Raw genomic sequence first — 16,431 nt, 5'->3', positions numbered from 1 at the left:
AGGCAGATGTTTAACCAACTGAGCCACCCAAGCACCCTGAAAATTAGGAAATTAAAAAAAAAAAAATACTGTGTTGGTCTGTTTTATGTGTCAATTGGTAGGCTACAGTGTCAGTTATTCAAAGAGACAGTAATCTAGGTATTGCCGTGAAGGTGTTTTCATAGATGTGATTAAAGTCTGTCATCAGTTGACACTTAAAGGAGATATATTCTACATATAACCTGGGTGGATCTGAAGCAGTCAGTAGAAAGGCTGAAGAAAAAAGTGGGGCACCTGGCTGACTTAGTCAGTAGAGTGTAAGACTCTTGATCTCAGGATTGAGTTTGAACCTCATGTTGGGAGTAGAGATTGCTTTAAAATAAAGTCTTAAGTGACACCTGGGTGGCTCCATCATTTGAGTGTCCAACTCTTCATTTTGGCTCAGGTCATGGACTCAAGGTCATGAGATTGAGCCCTACATTGGGCTCCACGATGAGTAGGGAGGCTGCTTAAAATTCTCTCTTCCTCTCTGTGTGCATACATGCATGCTCTCTCTCTCTCTAAATAAAATAAAATAGGGCAGCCCGGGTGGCCCAGCGGTTTAGTGCTGCCTTCAGTCCAGGGCCTGATCCTGGAGACCAGGGATCAAGTCCCCTGTCGGGCTCCCTGCATGGAGCCTGCTTCTCCCTCTGCCTGTGTCTCTGCCTCTCTCCCTCTCTCTCTCTGTGTGTCTCTCATGAATAAATAAATAAAATCTTTACAGAAAAAATAAATAAAATAAAATAAAATAAGATAATAAAAGTTAAAAAAAAATGTGGTTGACCTTGTAGCAGCAGTGCTTCCAGTACCTCAGAGCTCAGCCATCCTTCCTGACAGCCACCCCGCACGTTTCCTACCAGCCTAGCCACTGCCCACAATGCATAAGCCAATCTCTTGCAACAAAGCTCTTAATCTAGATCTCCTTCGAGTTCTGCTTCTCTGGACCCAGACTGATACACATATGGAAAGAAACCCCCATCCCCCATGATCCTACCATCTAGAGATCACCACAATCAACATTTTCTGTATATTTCCTTCCAGTCTTCCCTGACCCTTCCTTTTCACCCATGAGCATGAATATTTAAAATAAGGTCTTGGGACACCTGGCTGGCTCAGTCAGTAGAGCATGTGACCTTTGATCTTGGGGTCATGAGTTTGAGCCCCACGTTGGACATAGAGATTACTTGATTTAAAAAAATCCCGGTATTTTAAAAATTAAACAAGGTCTCAAACGCTTTGTACATTTTGTGTTTGTTTTCATCACCGTGCATCTTAAATGCCTCCCCCCCAAGTCTGTGTGCTTTTGTCCCCCAGGATTATCACTGGTGCCGAGGAAGTCAGCCGCTGGCCCCTTTGGGTGGGGCCAGGGCGCTGCTCCTGGATTTACTCTGTAACAGGCAATACTTGCACTTTTGCTCCAGCCTGCACTGTGCTTCTGGGAGAGAAGGCTTTTATTCCAGCTGCCACTGCAGACCGGATCCTGTGTCTCCTTGGCCAATCCCAGGACCAAACTGGGGGGGGGGGGTGTTGACCCTCAGAGTCACCCCAGAAGGCCTGGGGCTGAAGAGACCTGGTACTAATGAAAGGTGAGCACCAGTGTGGAGCCCGGCCAAGTGCCGCTGGGCCTGCTTTCCTTGTGCACAAAGAAAAGGTGCCTAGTCATTGTAGTTTGCAGTGTGAGCAGCAGAGCCTGGGCACCTCCCTGGGCGGGGAGCAGGGAGCTGCCTCAACAGCCCTCGTCAGCTCCTTCCCAGGGGCACCGTGCCAGGCTGGGCCAGGGCAGCGCTGGGGACACTCAGGGCATGTTTAGGGCAGTTAGGCCCTGCCTTGTAAGGTCTGCAGGATGGAGTGAGGAGAACCATGTCCTTTTCTCTGCCAGCTCCTGGTTTCTCAGAGCAAGCCAGGCTGGGGCAGGTGGCTGTACTGTTCCCGTGGATATTAAAGATGAATGTTTTTGGGTTTTTTTGTTTTTAAGATTTTATTTATTTATTCATGAGAGACAGAGAGAGAGAGAGAGAGAGAGAGAGAGAGAGAGGCGGAGACACAGGCAGAGGGAAAAGCAGGCTTCCTGAGAGGAGCCTGATGCAGGACTCGATCCCAGGATCCTGGGATCATGACCCAAGCCAAAGGCAGACGCTCAGCCACTGAACCACTCAGGAGTCCAAATGAACATTTTTATTTAATTGTGGAGAGATTATGTGGATTTTCTTCTGGGCGAATGGTGATTTAGGGCAGGACTAAAGAAAGCTCTATGGAGAAAGGCATGGAGAGGTATTGCTTTCTGTTCTAAGCCACAGCTCCACATGGGAAACACAAAGCCCTTAACGGTGCCTCCCTCAGAGGGTAGTGTGGGAGGATTAGTGAGGAGATACATGAAATCCCAAGCTACCACCACCCCCACCCCAACACAAGGGCTCTTACTATCTCTTTCCTCACCCCGCCCGCCCTCAGAATTAGCAATGCACCCAGTTGGCTGTCCTGTTCTGGTGACTTAGGTGAGGCCTCAGGAAGGCATTTGCTCTGTGCTCCTGGCCAAAATACAAGTGCTATGGCAGCCAGTCACCCAGGCAGGACAGGGCAGTGCTGCTGCCATCCTTGGGCCTCGATTCACTCACCACTTCATTCCTTCATCCCATTCACCAAGGCCCGTGTGCAGGTGCTGTGCTAGATGCTCCGGGAAGGAAGGTGACCCTGTCTCTGTTCTTGGCTCTGCGGATGTCACAGGTCAGTAGGGGCCGTGTGTGCACCTTGCACTGTCTTGTGATCTGGACAAAGAGTTGCCCACTGAGGCTGCAGATCAAGGAAGACTCCAAGGAAGAGATGATCATGGACAGCAAGTTTTGAAACAGCAGCATTCCCTGCAACAAAACTACACCTGTGTCAAGCTGATGTGGGTGAAGGGGATCGAGACAATTTTGTTAAAAAGCAAAATTCAACTGTGTAAATTTGGAGCTCTAACTGGCTTTATTCAATGCATCCCATCTAGCAAGTAGAGATGAGCTCCAAGGAGCTGGACAAAGTAAAAGGCTTTTTTTTTTTTTTTTTTTTAGAATTCATATTTTTACCTTCTTCTTCTTTTTTTAATTTAAATTCAATTTGCCAACATTGTATGCCAACATAGTATAAGACTTGCAAAAAAAATAAAAAATAAAAATAAAAAAAAACACTTGCAGAAGGGGGCAGGCACAGGGAAGTCACAAACAAAAGCAAGGATTATTTCAGGAAAGGTACTTTCCTTTGCCGGAAGGGGAAGGCTGGGGTTCTGTCATTACAGTGACCTCACTAACGCTGGTCAGGAAATTCCAGACTGCTTTAAAATGCCACTCCTCGGTCTCTCATAAATAAAATTTGAAAAATATTTAAAATAGGGGCACCTGGGTGGCTCAGTGGTTGAGCATCTGGCTTTGGCTCGAGTCGTGATCCTGGGGTCCTGGGATCGAGTCCTGTGTAGGGCTCCTCTCAGGGAGCCTGCTTCTCCCTCTGCCTGTGTCTCTGCCTCACTCTGTCATGAATAAATAAAATCTTAAAAAAAAAAACCTTTATTTTTTAAAAAAATTATTTATTTACTCATGAGAGACACACACACACACAGAGAGGCAGAGACACAGGCAGAGGAGAAGCAGGCTCCATGCAGGGAGCCCGACGTGGGACTCGATACCCAGTCTCCAGGATCAGGCCCTGGACTGAAGGCAGCACTAAACCGCTGGGCCACCCGGCTGCCCCCCCAAAAAAAGAAACTTTAAAATAAAATAAAATGCCACTCCTGGGAGAGGCTGGATCTGCAGTTAGGCTAGGTACTAACCCAAGTTTTGCTTTGCTCACATGAAGCTTCCTTTTTTTAATTTTTTTTATTTTTTAATTTTTTAAACATTTTTTTTAAATTTATTTATTTACGATAGTCACACTCAGAGAGAGAGAGAGAGAGGCAGAGACACAGGCAGAGAGAGAAGCAGGCTCCATGCACCGGGAGCCCGACGTGGGATTCGATCCCGGGTCTCCAGGATCACGCCCTGAGCCAAAGGCAGGCGCCAAACCGCTGCACCACCCAGGGATCCCTCCTTTTTTTTTTTTTAATTTTTTATTTATTTATGATAGTCACAGAGAGAGAGAGAGAGAGAGAGAGAGAGAGGCAGAGACACAGGCAGAGGTAGAAGCAGACTCCATGCACCGGGAGCCTGACGTGGGATTCGATCCCGGGTCTCCAGGATCGCGCCCTGGGCCAAAGGCAGGCGCCAAACCGCTGCGCCACCCAGGGATCCCCACATGGAGCTTCCTACATACAAATTACTCTCTCTGGGGTCTGTTCTTTCTTTGAACAATTCCCCCCTTTTGATTTGAATCTGAGCCTGAGAGAGATGTGATCCAGATTTATGGCATTAGAGCTGCTCTCAGCCACTGCTCTGCAATCCTGACAGCGTTTACTGATCCTTGGGTGACATTCACGGGTCATGATGTGTTTGCTTGCTGGATCTTTGTAGTATTCACAGGTTACAACTTCAGGCTCATAATTTTTTTTTTAATAAAGAATTTATTTATTCATTTGAGACAGATACTGAGAGAGAGAACATGAGCAGGGAGAGGGGCAGAGGGAGAGGGAGAAGCAGGCTCCCCGCTGAGCTAGGAGCGGGACAGGAGGCTCTATCCCAGGACCCTGGGATCATGACCTGAGCCGAAGGCAGACGCCTCCAGGCTAGCAATTTTTTAGTCCATTTTCCTCTTTATTCCTTTTTTTGACATTCCGGTTTTAGGGGAGGTCTTTGGCGTGGTGGTTAGCAGCTGCAGACATGCGCTGAAATTTTTTGAGAGAATACAATGTGCCAGGGAGGTAATTAGGACTATTCTAAACAGGTAATTCCCAATGTCTGGAGTGGATTTAGGAGCCAAGACGTAAACCAATCAAAATAAAATAAGCCAGCCCCCTTTCTAAACTGAGTGGCTCACTAAATGATCTTATGTAACTGAGTTTCAACTTCCCCAAATGTGTTATCCACTTGCGGCAGGTGGTGTTGCCTCCAGCGTAGACACCTCCTTCCTTGCTCCGTTGAAAGAACCGAGGGCTCTCCCGTAATCAAGAATAACTTTGGCCGGAGAGTCTAAGGATTTCTGTTAGCCAGCTAATGCTTTAGCAGCCGATTCTACATTATTTTCAAGAATTAAGGGGAGGTTCCTGATTATAGCCTCATTTACATTTTCTCCTAACTAGGGAAGCGGGACCCTGCCGAAGAAAGCTGAATCATGACTGCCTGCTGCTTATTCCCATTTGACTCTGTGGGTCAGGACTGGAAAGGTGACGGCCGTGGAGGTTGGCGTGATTTTAAGGGTCAGCAGACTACACAGTTTTATTTTGATTACTCTCACCTTGTGTCCCTTTTTTTTTGCACAGAGCATGGACACAATGCTCCCTAAGTTTGGGGGTGGCTAACCAGAGACAGGGAAACAGACCATGGGGTTCTCTAATCTCACGGGCAGGTCAGAGTTTTTGATGACAGATCCAGCAGTCTGAAAGTTTACTCCCCTTTATCCACGGCCTGGAAGATAACAAGGTTCATACAGGACCAGGTGACAGGTGGAGCCTCCTTCAGCTGTGAGAAGTGTGCCCAAGGCAGGATGCTTGGCTGGCTTAGTAGGTAGCGGGAATAATCTTGATCTTGGGGGTGTAAATTCAAGCCCCATGCTGGGTCTAGAGATCACTTTTTTAAAAAGTTTTTTTTTAACCTTAAAAAAATGTTCTGGGGTGCCTGGGTGGCTCAGGGGTTGAGTGTCTGCCTTTGGCTCGGGTCGTGATCCCGGGATCCTGGGATCTAGTCCCACATCAGGCTCCCTTCAGGGAGCCTGCTTCTCCCTCTGCCTATGTCTCTGCCTCTCTCTGTGTCTCTCATGAATAAATAAAATCTTAAAAAAATAAATGTCCCTAATGGGACATTAGGGTGGTGAGGAGGACCTCCCTTCTAAGGAGATATAAGGACAGTCTTTGTTTTTGGTGATTCCAAATTTGAAGACTGGGAGAAAGCTGGAAACAAAACAGTAGTTTGGTGACGGGGAACCAGATAGAGGAAATCAGAAGCATTTAGGACTCAGTCCAATTACAGGAGTGTCATAACAACTGTAACCATGCCCACCAGTTCCGTCAGTCTCCTGTTATTAACTCTTGTTCTGCTTGGATCCAGGTTTTCTATCCCTTCTGGAAATTCTTACCAGTTCAGTTTTATGATCCTCAAGTTACCAGGAACCTGTATTCTATTTTTAAAAATATTTTATTTATTTGAGAGAGAGAGAGAGAGAGAGAGAGAGAGAGAGCATGAGCAGGGTGAGGGGAAAAGAGAGAAGGAGAGTCAGGCTCCCCATGGAGCAGAGGACCCAATGTGGGACTCGATCCCACGACCCTGGGATCATGACCAGAGCTGAAGGCACTCAACAGACTGAGCCACCCAGGACACTCCAGAAACCCATATTCTAAATTTTTATTTATTTATGATAGTCACAGAGAGAGAGAGAGAGAGAGAGAGAGAGAGAGGCAGAGACATAGGCAGAGGGAGAAGCAGGCTCCATGCACCGGGAGCCCGATGTGGGACTCGATTCCGGGTCTCCAGGATCGCGCCCCGGGCCAAAGGCAGGCGCCAAACCGCTGCGCCACCCAGGGGTCAGAAACCCATATTCTAGAGCACATTCCATGAGTCTATCACAGAGTTGAAAAGGAAATTTCTGTGACACATATTATTTTAAAATAACTGATATTACGATAATAACATTATGCCGGGACATATCACACTTGAGCAATTTCATGCAACACTTTTTGGAACACTTGCAACATACACTGATACAAATACATCTGACCTTTAGTAAACTTAGGTAGAAAAAAACGTATTATATTTAATGCTGAGAACTCTAAAGACATGCCTGTTTTAACTAAACCAACGAACTTTAATACCAAATATTTTCCCAGATCATGTGAACCAGAAACTCGTTTGGATTCAGTTTCTCTTATATGTCTTTTTAAAATTTAAAAAAATTTCTTATTTTTGAGCGAGAGAGAGAGAGAGAAGGCATGCAGGGCTGGGGGAGAGAGAGAGAACTTATGCAGGCTCTGCGCCCAGCACGGAGCCCCATGTGGGGCTCAATATCACAACTCTGAGATCATGACCTGAGCTGAAATCAACAGATAGATGCTTAACCGACTGAGCCAGCCAGGCACCCTTATGTTTCTGAGAGCTTAATTTATATAAACCCTTACTTTTCTTTAAGCCAATTAAATAGAGCTCTTTTACAAATTAATTTTGGGAATACTACCTGGAGGTATAAAATCCCGCACATCTCCTACATTTATGTTGGACACACATAAACCTAGATGGAGAAGGCCAGGTGGGACCTTCACATCTCAAAGGCACAGGGACAAACCTTTTGAGATAAAGAGGTGAGGTTTCAGGATTGGTAAAAAGGATTGGTGGACTCTGAATTGTTTCTGGAGCCTTCCCTCTGGGTCCTGTAAACATTAGATTGGTAATATAAGTACTGCTGTTTTTACTTCCTCAAAAAATTGTGCTACTGTCTATGTGGGGTCACAGGACTGATGCACCCACCCACCCACCTGTGTTGGGAGGTTTTTATTCTCCTCTCAGATGCATTTAACTTAGGGGAGAACGCCTGCTTAAAAAAAGTTATCAGACTCTGAATATCAATCAGCCCTCCACCTGGCTAACCTCTGACCACAGAGCTCCTTAAAAATTCTTTTGACTATCTTGTCACTGTTTAGCCTGAACAAACAGTAACAGGGAGAAACTTAGCATGTCTAGCTCCATGTTGCTTCCATTCCCCTTGCTGCTTGACTCAAAGCTTAGAAACTTCTGCTTAGTTCTGCATATAGGCATGTTAATCATCAAAGGAATTTTTGTTTACAGCTGAAATTTGTAAAAAGTGCTTTTTACTGGAAATCAGCCTCATTCCAAGAAATAAGGAAGTAAGTACAGAAATGACTATGCTGTATTTATTATTTACAGGGGTGACACCACCAGATTCCTGTACACAAAGATCAAATGAATAGCCACAGAGAAGTTACAGGACCTTCCCTGGATGTCTAGACACCAGTCACTTTTTCAGTTCAGCACCCTCCTGTTCCCTCCTTCTGCTCACACAAAAGAAGCTCCAAGTTCATGCCCTGGGAACATGGTTCTTTGGGACAATAACCTGCCATCTCCTTGTTCAGCTGGCTTTCACAACAGAGTCGCTTCCCCCCACCCCCCAGCTCACCTCCTCTAGGCTTCCTGGCCTGTGTGCAGTAAGCACCTTGAGGTTGGTGACAAAGCGGCAAGTATTTCTGGCAGTATCGAATGAGCCCATAGGCCCAAGAGGGTGCGAAAGATATCATCCTCAGAAGATCTAGAGTTACTCCCAAAGATCAATAACCAGGGGCCAGGGTTTGGAGAAGAAGGGACAGTGTGACTCTGACCCTGAGGCTGGCCTTTGACCAGGAGCGATAAATGCCTTGCGAGTGTCACCTGTAGCGTCAGGTGGTCTTATTTTAAGAGGTAACTGTTTAATAGCTTCTTTGGAGTGGAAAGGCCCTTTGGTCGGTCAGAGGATTCCTAGACTGAACTACGGGCTGGGGGTTTTCCATTCAGAAGCCTGGGAGCTTGGGTCTGGAAGGCTAGGGTGCCTGGCTCCAGGCAGAATCATGTGCAGCTCGGGCTGAGCTGCCCTGTACTGGAAAGCCAGTTAGACCAAGCGCTCAACGCAAAGAGAGCAGAGCTCAGGACTGGGAGGAGCTTACCCACGGCCCTTGGAAACAGCAAGAAAGACAGGAAACTCAAAGCAGGGTTTGTGGGTACCATGTCTGTGTTTCTCACCCCAAAATGCTGGTGGAAGTGCACTCCAGATCCCACTGCCACCACCAAATCTGTTAAGAAACAAACTCCAGTGGAGTGCATTTGAAAACCTCATTAGCTTTCCTCAAGGAGTTATGAATGGGGGCAGCATCCCATCTAGCAGGTAGAAGGAGCTCTGAGGAGCTGTACCAAGTGGGAAGCTTTTACAGGCAGAGGCAGGGACAAAGAGGTCACACAGGATTATTGCAGGCAAGGTCACGTTCCTACGGAGGAAGGGCAGGGTCTCCCATGAAGATTACTTTCCCAGTGTTGATCAGGAAAGTCCACTCATTGGCTTATGATTCCACTTCCAGGGGCGCCTGGATGACTCAGTTGGTTACGAGTCTGCCTTCGGCTCGGGTCGTGATCCCGGGGTCCTGGGATCGAGCCCCATGTTGGGCGCCTTGCTTAATGGAGAGTCTGCCTCTCCCTCTCCATCTGCCTTTCCCCTCCCTTGCTCTCTCTCAAATAAATTAATAAAATCTTTAAAAATAAAATTCCAGGGGATCCCTGGGTGGCTCAGCGGTTTGGCACCTGCCTTTGGCCCGAGGTGTGATCCTGGAGTCCTAGGATCAAGTCCCACGTCAGGCTCCCGGCATGGAGCCTGCTTCTCCCTCTGCCTGTGTCTCTGCACGCCCCCCCGCCGCCCTCTATCATGAATAAATAAAATCTTAAAAAAAAAAAAAGACCACTATGTACCAAACTTCATGAGCCTTGTGGACATTAAAAAATAAAAAAAAATTCCACTTCCAGGAGAGGCTGAATCTGCAAGTAGTTTAGGTACTGAGTCCTCATTTGCTATCTTGGGCCTTCACACAAGTAACTCCATTTTGGGCCTGTTTTCCTTTTTTTTTTTTAAACACCATAAACCCATTTCAAATTCTAAATTCTAAAACACTTTATCATTAAGCAGCAATGGCTGTGGAGGGACAAAGCACCCACCTCCTACCATGGGCTTCAGTTTCTCTGCTCGGAGGGTGTCCCGACAAGGTGCCTCTGAGAGCCACATCTGTGTCCTTCTGGCCTAGGGCTGAGAAAGCCCTCAGAGAGCTACATCTGTGAGGGCAACTGGCAGTGAAGCAGCTTTTTTAAAAAAATATTTTATTCATTTATTCATGAGAGACACACACACACACACACACACACACAGAGGCAGAGACACAGGCAGAGGGAGAAGCAGGCCCCATGCAGGGAGCCCCATGTGGGACTTGATCCCAGGTCTCCAGGATCACGCCCTGGGCCAAAGGCGGCGCTAAACCGCTGAGCCACCTGGGCTGCCCAGTGAAGCAGTTTTTTAACCAATTCATGGCCCTGTCAGGAGAGCAATGCCTCTGTCATTTCAAAATGCCCTTCAGAATGCTCCAGGAACCTACAAACCTCAAACCCGGAGGGTGGGGGCCGCTGCCAACACTCTGAGCCTTTATAGCAAATGGGAGGTGGTTTGCGGAAGGCGCCTTCCTGGGCTTTGCCAGGGCTCAGGCAATGCCAGGCTCATTTTTCTGGAGTGACAGAGGCCCAAGGAAAAGTTCCTGTCGACCAAAGCTGCCTTCTGGGGCCCTTTTCAGACCCACAGACTGACGTCAATCTAACCACAGAGCCAGTACCTCTGCCCCTGCCCAGGATGACAGGAAGTCACTGGTGTCCTGTGTGCCGGGGTCACCATGTGGCCCTTTCCTGAGGCTGCGCTCTGAGCAAGCTCTGGCTCTCCAGGCTGTGGAGAGGCTGACATAAGAATGCAGACAAAGCACACAGCACATGATGAGTGTCATTTATGAATACTTGTGGAATCGCTCTTCAGATTTACCTACTTGTCCGAAAGAGATGCTTTGTCAAGCATGAGGACTGTCACACTGACTTTGTATCGGCTCCTTTAAAGCCATTCCACCTCTTGGTTACAAGAGACATCTCACATGGAGTTGTAAGCTACTGGAGGAGCCTGGTGAATCTGGAGGAGACGCAGAGGGCTTGCCGGGGCTGCTGTTTGGCTGGCACATGGTCACCACGGGCCCAGTATGCAGGAGCCTGGCCGCTGTCCTCTCACCTAACTCCATCTTGCAAGGTCTGAGGTTGAGGATCTTGGAACCTGCCAGGCCTTTTCACATTGCCTGTAATGGATGGCCCGAAAGGTACTGTCTGAAAGGTGGACATGTAAGGTGAGCATTAGGGCTTGAGAGAGTCTCTTGATGCTCTTCCCTTCTGCTTTCCAAGGACCTAGATTCATCAAAAGGTGGGCTTCCCTCATGGGGACAGCATGGCTGATGGATTTCTAGCTTCTCATCCATAGGCTGGTTCTGGATAGCCCTCTGAAACAGTTTCCTGGAAGCCTCAGCAGGCTTATGCACACAACCCTTTCGCAAACATCAGGTTTTTTTTAAAGCAGTATCTGATCTACGAACCGGGATCCAACAACGGTATATGAAAATGTCGTTAGAGACAACGGAGGAAGCTCCAACCCACCTGCTATAGCTCTTGGTCAGGACCCACTGACCTTCGTTTCCCATGAAGTTCCCAGTGAACCCAGTTACCTGGTTTCCTAGGTGCCAACAGACATGTAAACCAGTAGATGAACAGACCCTGCTAGCTTTTAATAAACAGTGATGACAAGACCTAAGAAACTATAATAAACAATCCAGATCATCTATCATCGAGACAGCCGAGTCAAGAAAGGAATTTTAGACTAGCTCTTTGGCCTGTTTGGTTTCAATTCTGTGACCCCAGGCTGGCTTAATAATTAGCAACCTTTGGCGTATGCCTCAGTCACTCTCGGCTTCAACTTTTTTCTCCCCAAAATGGCTTGCTGTGTAGATCGGGAAAATAATGGGGACAGCAGCCCCTAAGTACTGAATGAGCATGCAGCTGGAATGATGACTTGTGTGTCTGTATAAAAAGTCATTTAGCACAAGTTAGCTAAAGTTCTGCCATACGAGAGCAGGCAGGGATAACAAACATCTTACAGAGAATTTTGTTTGGATTACTAGCATGTCAACAGTTGTTGGGGAGATAGATGATTAACTATTCCTTTCCCCTTTAAAGTTTTCTATTTCCCATAATGATCATATTTTAGTTTCCTCCGTCTTCCTTTTCTTCCTTGTTATCCTAGATGCCTGGCACGTGCTAGCCCGAGACGCAGGGATTGAATGGATGTGGGAACTGGCACAGAACCGTAGACTCTCTTACAGAACAGTGTTTTTGGCTGTGATTCCCCTCTGTTTGGGGAAACCACAGAAGCGTAAATGAAGTTCTTTAGCCGTCCACTTACAGCAGTTACACATTTGATGTTTAGCTACCAGGGGAGGAAGTGCTCAGTCATTCAGATACCAGGACTCAGGGGCTTCGGACCCGGAGATCTGTGCGGCCTGCGCGGCACAGCTGGAAGGCCCAGGCTGGAAACAGGCAGACAAGGGCCTTCTCTGGCAAGCTCTGTTCTTTCACCTTACCCCATCTCACCAGTGTGAGGCTCTGGCAAAGCACAGCAACTCATTTAGAAGTTCCATTTCTATAAATTAAATAAAAACACAATTAAAATTTAGTAGGTGCTAAAACTTGGTTTTGAAATTTTATTAAAAAAATATATTTGCAAACATATAAAATTTAGGATGAAAAATGCTCATTTGAAAACATGTAATAACTTAATATTTGCAAACATACACAGATGGTATAAAATCCATACCATTAAAAATGTTAATGATGTAGTATTGCGCTCATGGAACAAAAATCTTGCCGTAATTCCAGAGCTTCCCAGCCCCATATTTCAGGGAGCTGAGGATCTGGTACACTGAAAGTCATGAGAGCCGCATGGCCAAAGCAGTAATACAGAATAAAAACCATTTAGAATACATACTTTAAAAACACGTTTCTTAAGGAATCACACAGATAAAAGGGAAACACAATTCTGCATTTTCCCCCTTCAAAGTGAACAATATTGCATCTTAGCATTTCAAATAAAGATGTCAAATAGAAAACCAAGTGAAACATTGCACACGTCTCTCCTGCTGAATTTGCTGGAAAACAGGCTCCTTGAGGGAAATGGTCTCAAATGCAACTTTAAAAAAGCCCGGTGTAAGTTGCTTTACTTGATTTAGATCTTAACATTCTAAACTCCTGAAAACACAGGGCACTATAGGTTCCAGAAGGTACTTTGAACACAACTGAAGAAAACCAAAGATAGGTAAGAAAGAAACACGTGCTTAGCAGCAAATCTGCAGCAAGGATGCAGGACACATATATCCCTGTGGTTCCTGGTCTTCACTCACTTGGACTGGGCCCACTTGTGTCTGTCCCACCTCTCATTCCTGCTTCTATGTTTTGCCCAGTTACTGTGTGACAGCTGATTTTGTTTTGTAAGCAGTTAGGCACCTTCAATTTCATGTTGCATTATTAGTAATACAATGGCAGTTATGGCCTCTTCTACCCAAATGTGAAAACGTCAAACTACATTCTTGGGGGCGAGGTGGGGGGTGGGGAGAGTAATAAAGCTGCATGGTTTAAACATATTTACCTAGTACAGGATTTGATAGGGTTTATAATTTTTACAAGGTAACATAGGTAGAAAAAGAACAGATGCTTGACATGCAAAATTGGGCCAGACACATTCTAAATGGCCTGTGTGGCCTTCAGCAGAGAAGGACCCGTCAATTTGGGCTCTTTGCAAAACACCACTCTGTGACGGCCACCCCAAAGGCTTGGAAGGTGAGCTGAGGACATTCCCATGCACATAGTAAGAAATGCTTCTTCTGACACTGACATTTACTTGAAAACTTAGGATTCAAAATCCCACTTTACAAATCTCTGGAAGGATGCAAGCTGAGGAGTTTCTGCCCTGAAGGAACAGGCTGTTTGGGAGGTGCAGGAGTCCATCCAGACATCACGTTAAATACAACAAAAGAGCAGGGCCACCCACTGGGGCTGGGGTGGTGCACAGAGACATGGTGGCCTAAATGCAAAACCTAGCAAGAAGCATCTGTATTTTGGTGTCTACTTTGATTCAACTAAGGTCTGAAACAAAGGTTCTGGTAAAGTCACGGCAGCTATGGCAACATGCAATCTAAGCTAGCATGAGGTTCTGGATAGGAAGTCTGACCCAGGAGTAAGGCAACTGAACTGTGACTTTCGGGCCAGGGTCATCCGACTGTGACTAGTCAGGCTTGGCCCAACTTTTCAGGGACTCATTCTGGCCTGAACCTTCTGGTAATTGTGACGGTGAACTTCTGGCTTCTGAATTTTAAGTAAATCCTTTGAATATGTAAATTTGGGAGTTGAAACAGGTTGACCCTTTTCAAGTCTCCATGACTTGGGCACTTCAAAGTTTATTTTCCCACTAAGGAAAACTTATAGATTCTCTATCATGTTCATTCCTTGGATTAAAGGGTGAAAATTAACAGATTTGATTACAGACCCTCTTTAGGATATTCTCTCTTAACTCTCTTGTAATATTACACATACTCAAGTCATTTCAAGTCATACGTCTATTACAACAAGAATCCCTTGATTCTTCCATGTACCAAAGCCCATGGAAACCTCACTGGGGGTGTGATGAAACCTGTTTTCTGAGAACAGTCACAAGGCTCCCCCCGACACCATCTCCTGGTGTCAGCAACACTCTGGATCTTACTTCAACATTTTCCTTCCTGGGTGATGTACAAGCAATTCATTTTTGGTTGCTGGATTCACACACTACCTTTGACAACGAACTCTTCCCCATTGAGTAAGAGAAATTACAAGCTTCCCTGACTTCTGTACAATTCACAAATAACTACGTAGACAGCAAGAAAAGACACTAAATTTGACAAGCAGAAAAGCTGCCCAGGAAGCATATTTAGAGTAACAAATGCCAATCAAACAAAGTATTCTTTATGCTAAAAAAACTAAGACCAAACTAAAACAAGTATGTAATTCACAAGTAATTTTCTAAAATCTCAGCTAGGAAAAAAAAAAAAATCTATCGATTTATGATTGAGTTACCATTAAAGCTTAAATGACTGTTCGCAAGGAACCACCACATCCATCAGCATTATTCACAGCTCACCCTTATGCTAGCTGGTTGAGCCAACTGGGTTTTTACCCCATCATTAAATAGTGCTCAGAAAAGTAAGCAGTGCATCTTAATTGGTTAAATACTACAAAATGATCTGCATCATAGAAACGAAGACACTTTCATTCAAAGAGTATCTTAAAATTACTATTGCTGAAATAAATCAAAGTCTACATTAAAATATTACTAATCACCATTACATGCCATAAAAGAATAAATATAAATCATGGCAGGTCAATAGCAGCATAACAAAGCATCTTTACATATTTTCACACTTTGGGCTGCAAAAGTACTCACAGCCTAGGAATACATTGGTAAAGTTCTGAATTTCACACTTTGTTTTTAACTCCATATTCTATAATAAAATAAGGGCAGTATGAATAACAGCTCCCTTTTCTGCATAGCTTTAAAACTACTCTCAGTAGACTCGAGGAATGGAACCAGAATGGCTTTGCTAGATTGGTCCACTGGTCCTTTTTGCCAAGTGTTAAGGAAAACAATCAACAATGACTTCTGTGTTTAGACAGAAAAGGAAAATAAGGCTACACTTCACACAAAACTTAACATTTTCGAAACCACTCAATAGTTTAACGTAAAGTGAAGGTTTCTGATCAAATTCAGTCTTTACCAGTCCCAGCCTTTGCTTCAAAGGTGTGACATGCTACTCCCATACCATCACAGAGCCGGAGGAGGCCCTAGTCACGTGGTATCACTGCCCTGGGAGCCCGCAGCATGGCAGCTCTGGGGACACTTAAAAAAACAAAACAAAACACAATTGAGAAATTTCAGAACTTTTAAAGCCCAAATGGGGCATTCATAAAAATATACTTCACTTGAACAAATCATTCCTAATTTGCCAACTTAAACTCTGATCCTTAAAACTCAAAGCTACTTTGCATAGAGCTGACTACTGCTCTGTTCAGAACTTGACTATCAGCCTAAGGCTCAAATTTCTAGGGGGGAGAAGCAGGGGAAGGGGTGCGGGCTGAACTCTGCTACAAGGCTGGTGACCCCTCCCCTCCCTATGACCTTGAGAGTGAAAGCAAGCTGAAAACCAGGCTCCTGATTTCACATCCCTTCTTACAGCTGATGAAAACACCCACACAACTTAATGTTTTTTTTTTTGTTTTTGTTTTGTTTTGTTTTTGTCAAAACAAAGGTCTGCTGGTGATGCTTCACAGTGAAACCTCCATTATCACTGAGAACGTCACTTGGAAAACATTCTTAAGGAATGAGTCTCTTTCTCATAGGCTCAATTTCAGGATTCTCAAAACTCAATGTTCTGTTTAGAAGTTCCCATGATGAGGCCTATTCGTTTCTGAGGTCGACATTCTGCCTTCGGATTTATTCTGCTCCAGTCATAAGTTGTGGTTGTCTTTGTTCTTGGTCAGAACCTGCAAGTAGACTTCGTGAAGTGTACTGAGGAAGCTGGAATCATTCTGGAAGAGATGGTAATGTTTCATTTACCTCAGAAGAACTTACTGTATAAATGATTTATAAAACTAACTACCCAAAGAATCCCAT

At 45.4% G+C, this 16,431-nt stretch overlaps 1 protein-coding gene across 2 annotated transcripts in view; it reads right to left on the bottom strand.

The window, feature by feature from the left end:
- Positions 1-12,401: 12,401 nt before the first annotated feature.
- Positions 12,402-16,431, bottom strand: part of DCP1A (decapping mRNA 1A) — a 64,318-nt gene continuing 60,288 nt past the window's right edge. For both annotated transcript variants that reach the window (XM_072785893.1, XM_072785892.1), the window contains one exon: positions 12,402-16,346. In XM_072785893.1, the coding sequence (XP_072641994.1) occupies positions 16,266-16,346 (81 nt within the window). In that variant the 3' untranslated portion in view covers positions 12,402-16,265. The remainder of the gene's footprint in view (positions 16,347-16,431) is intronic.

Source organism: Canis lupus, chromosome 19, assembly GCF_048164855.1.
Source record: "Canis lupus baileyi chromosome 19, mCanLup2.hap1, whole genome shotgun sequence".
NCBI classification, from domain to species: Eukaryota; Metazoa; Chordata; class Mammalia; order Carnivora; family Canidae; genus Canis; species Canis lupus.
The sequence above is the reverse complement of the archived record's forward strand: the minus strand, read 5'-3'. Positions and strand labels throughout refer to the sequence as shown.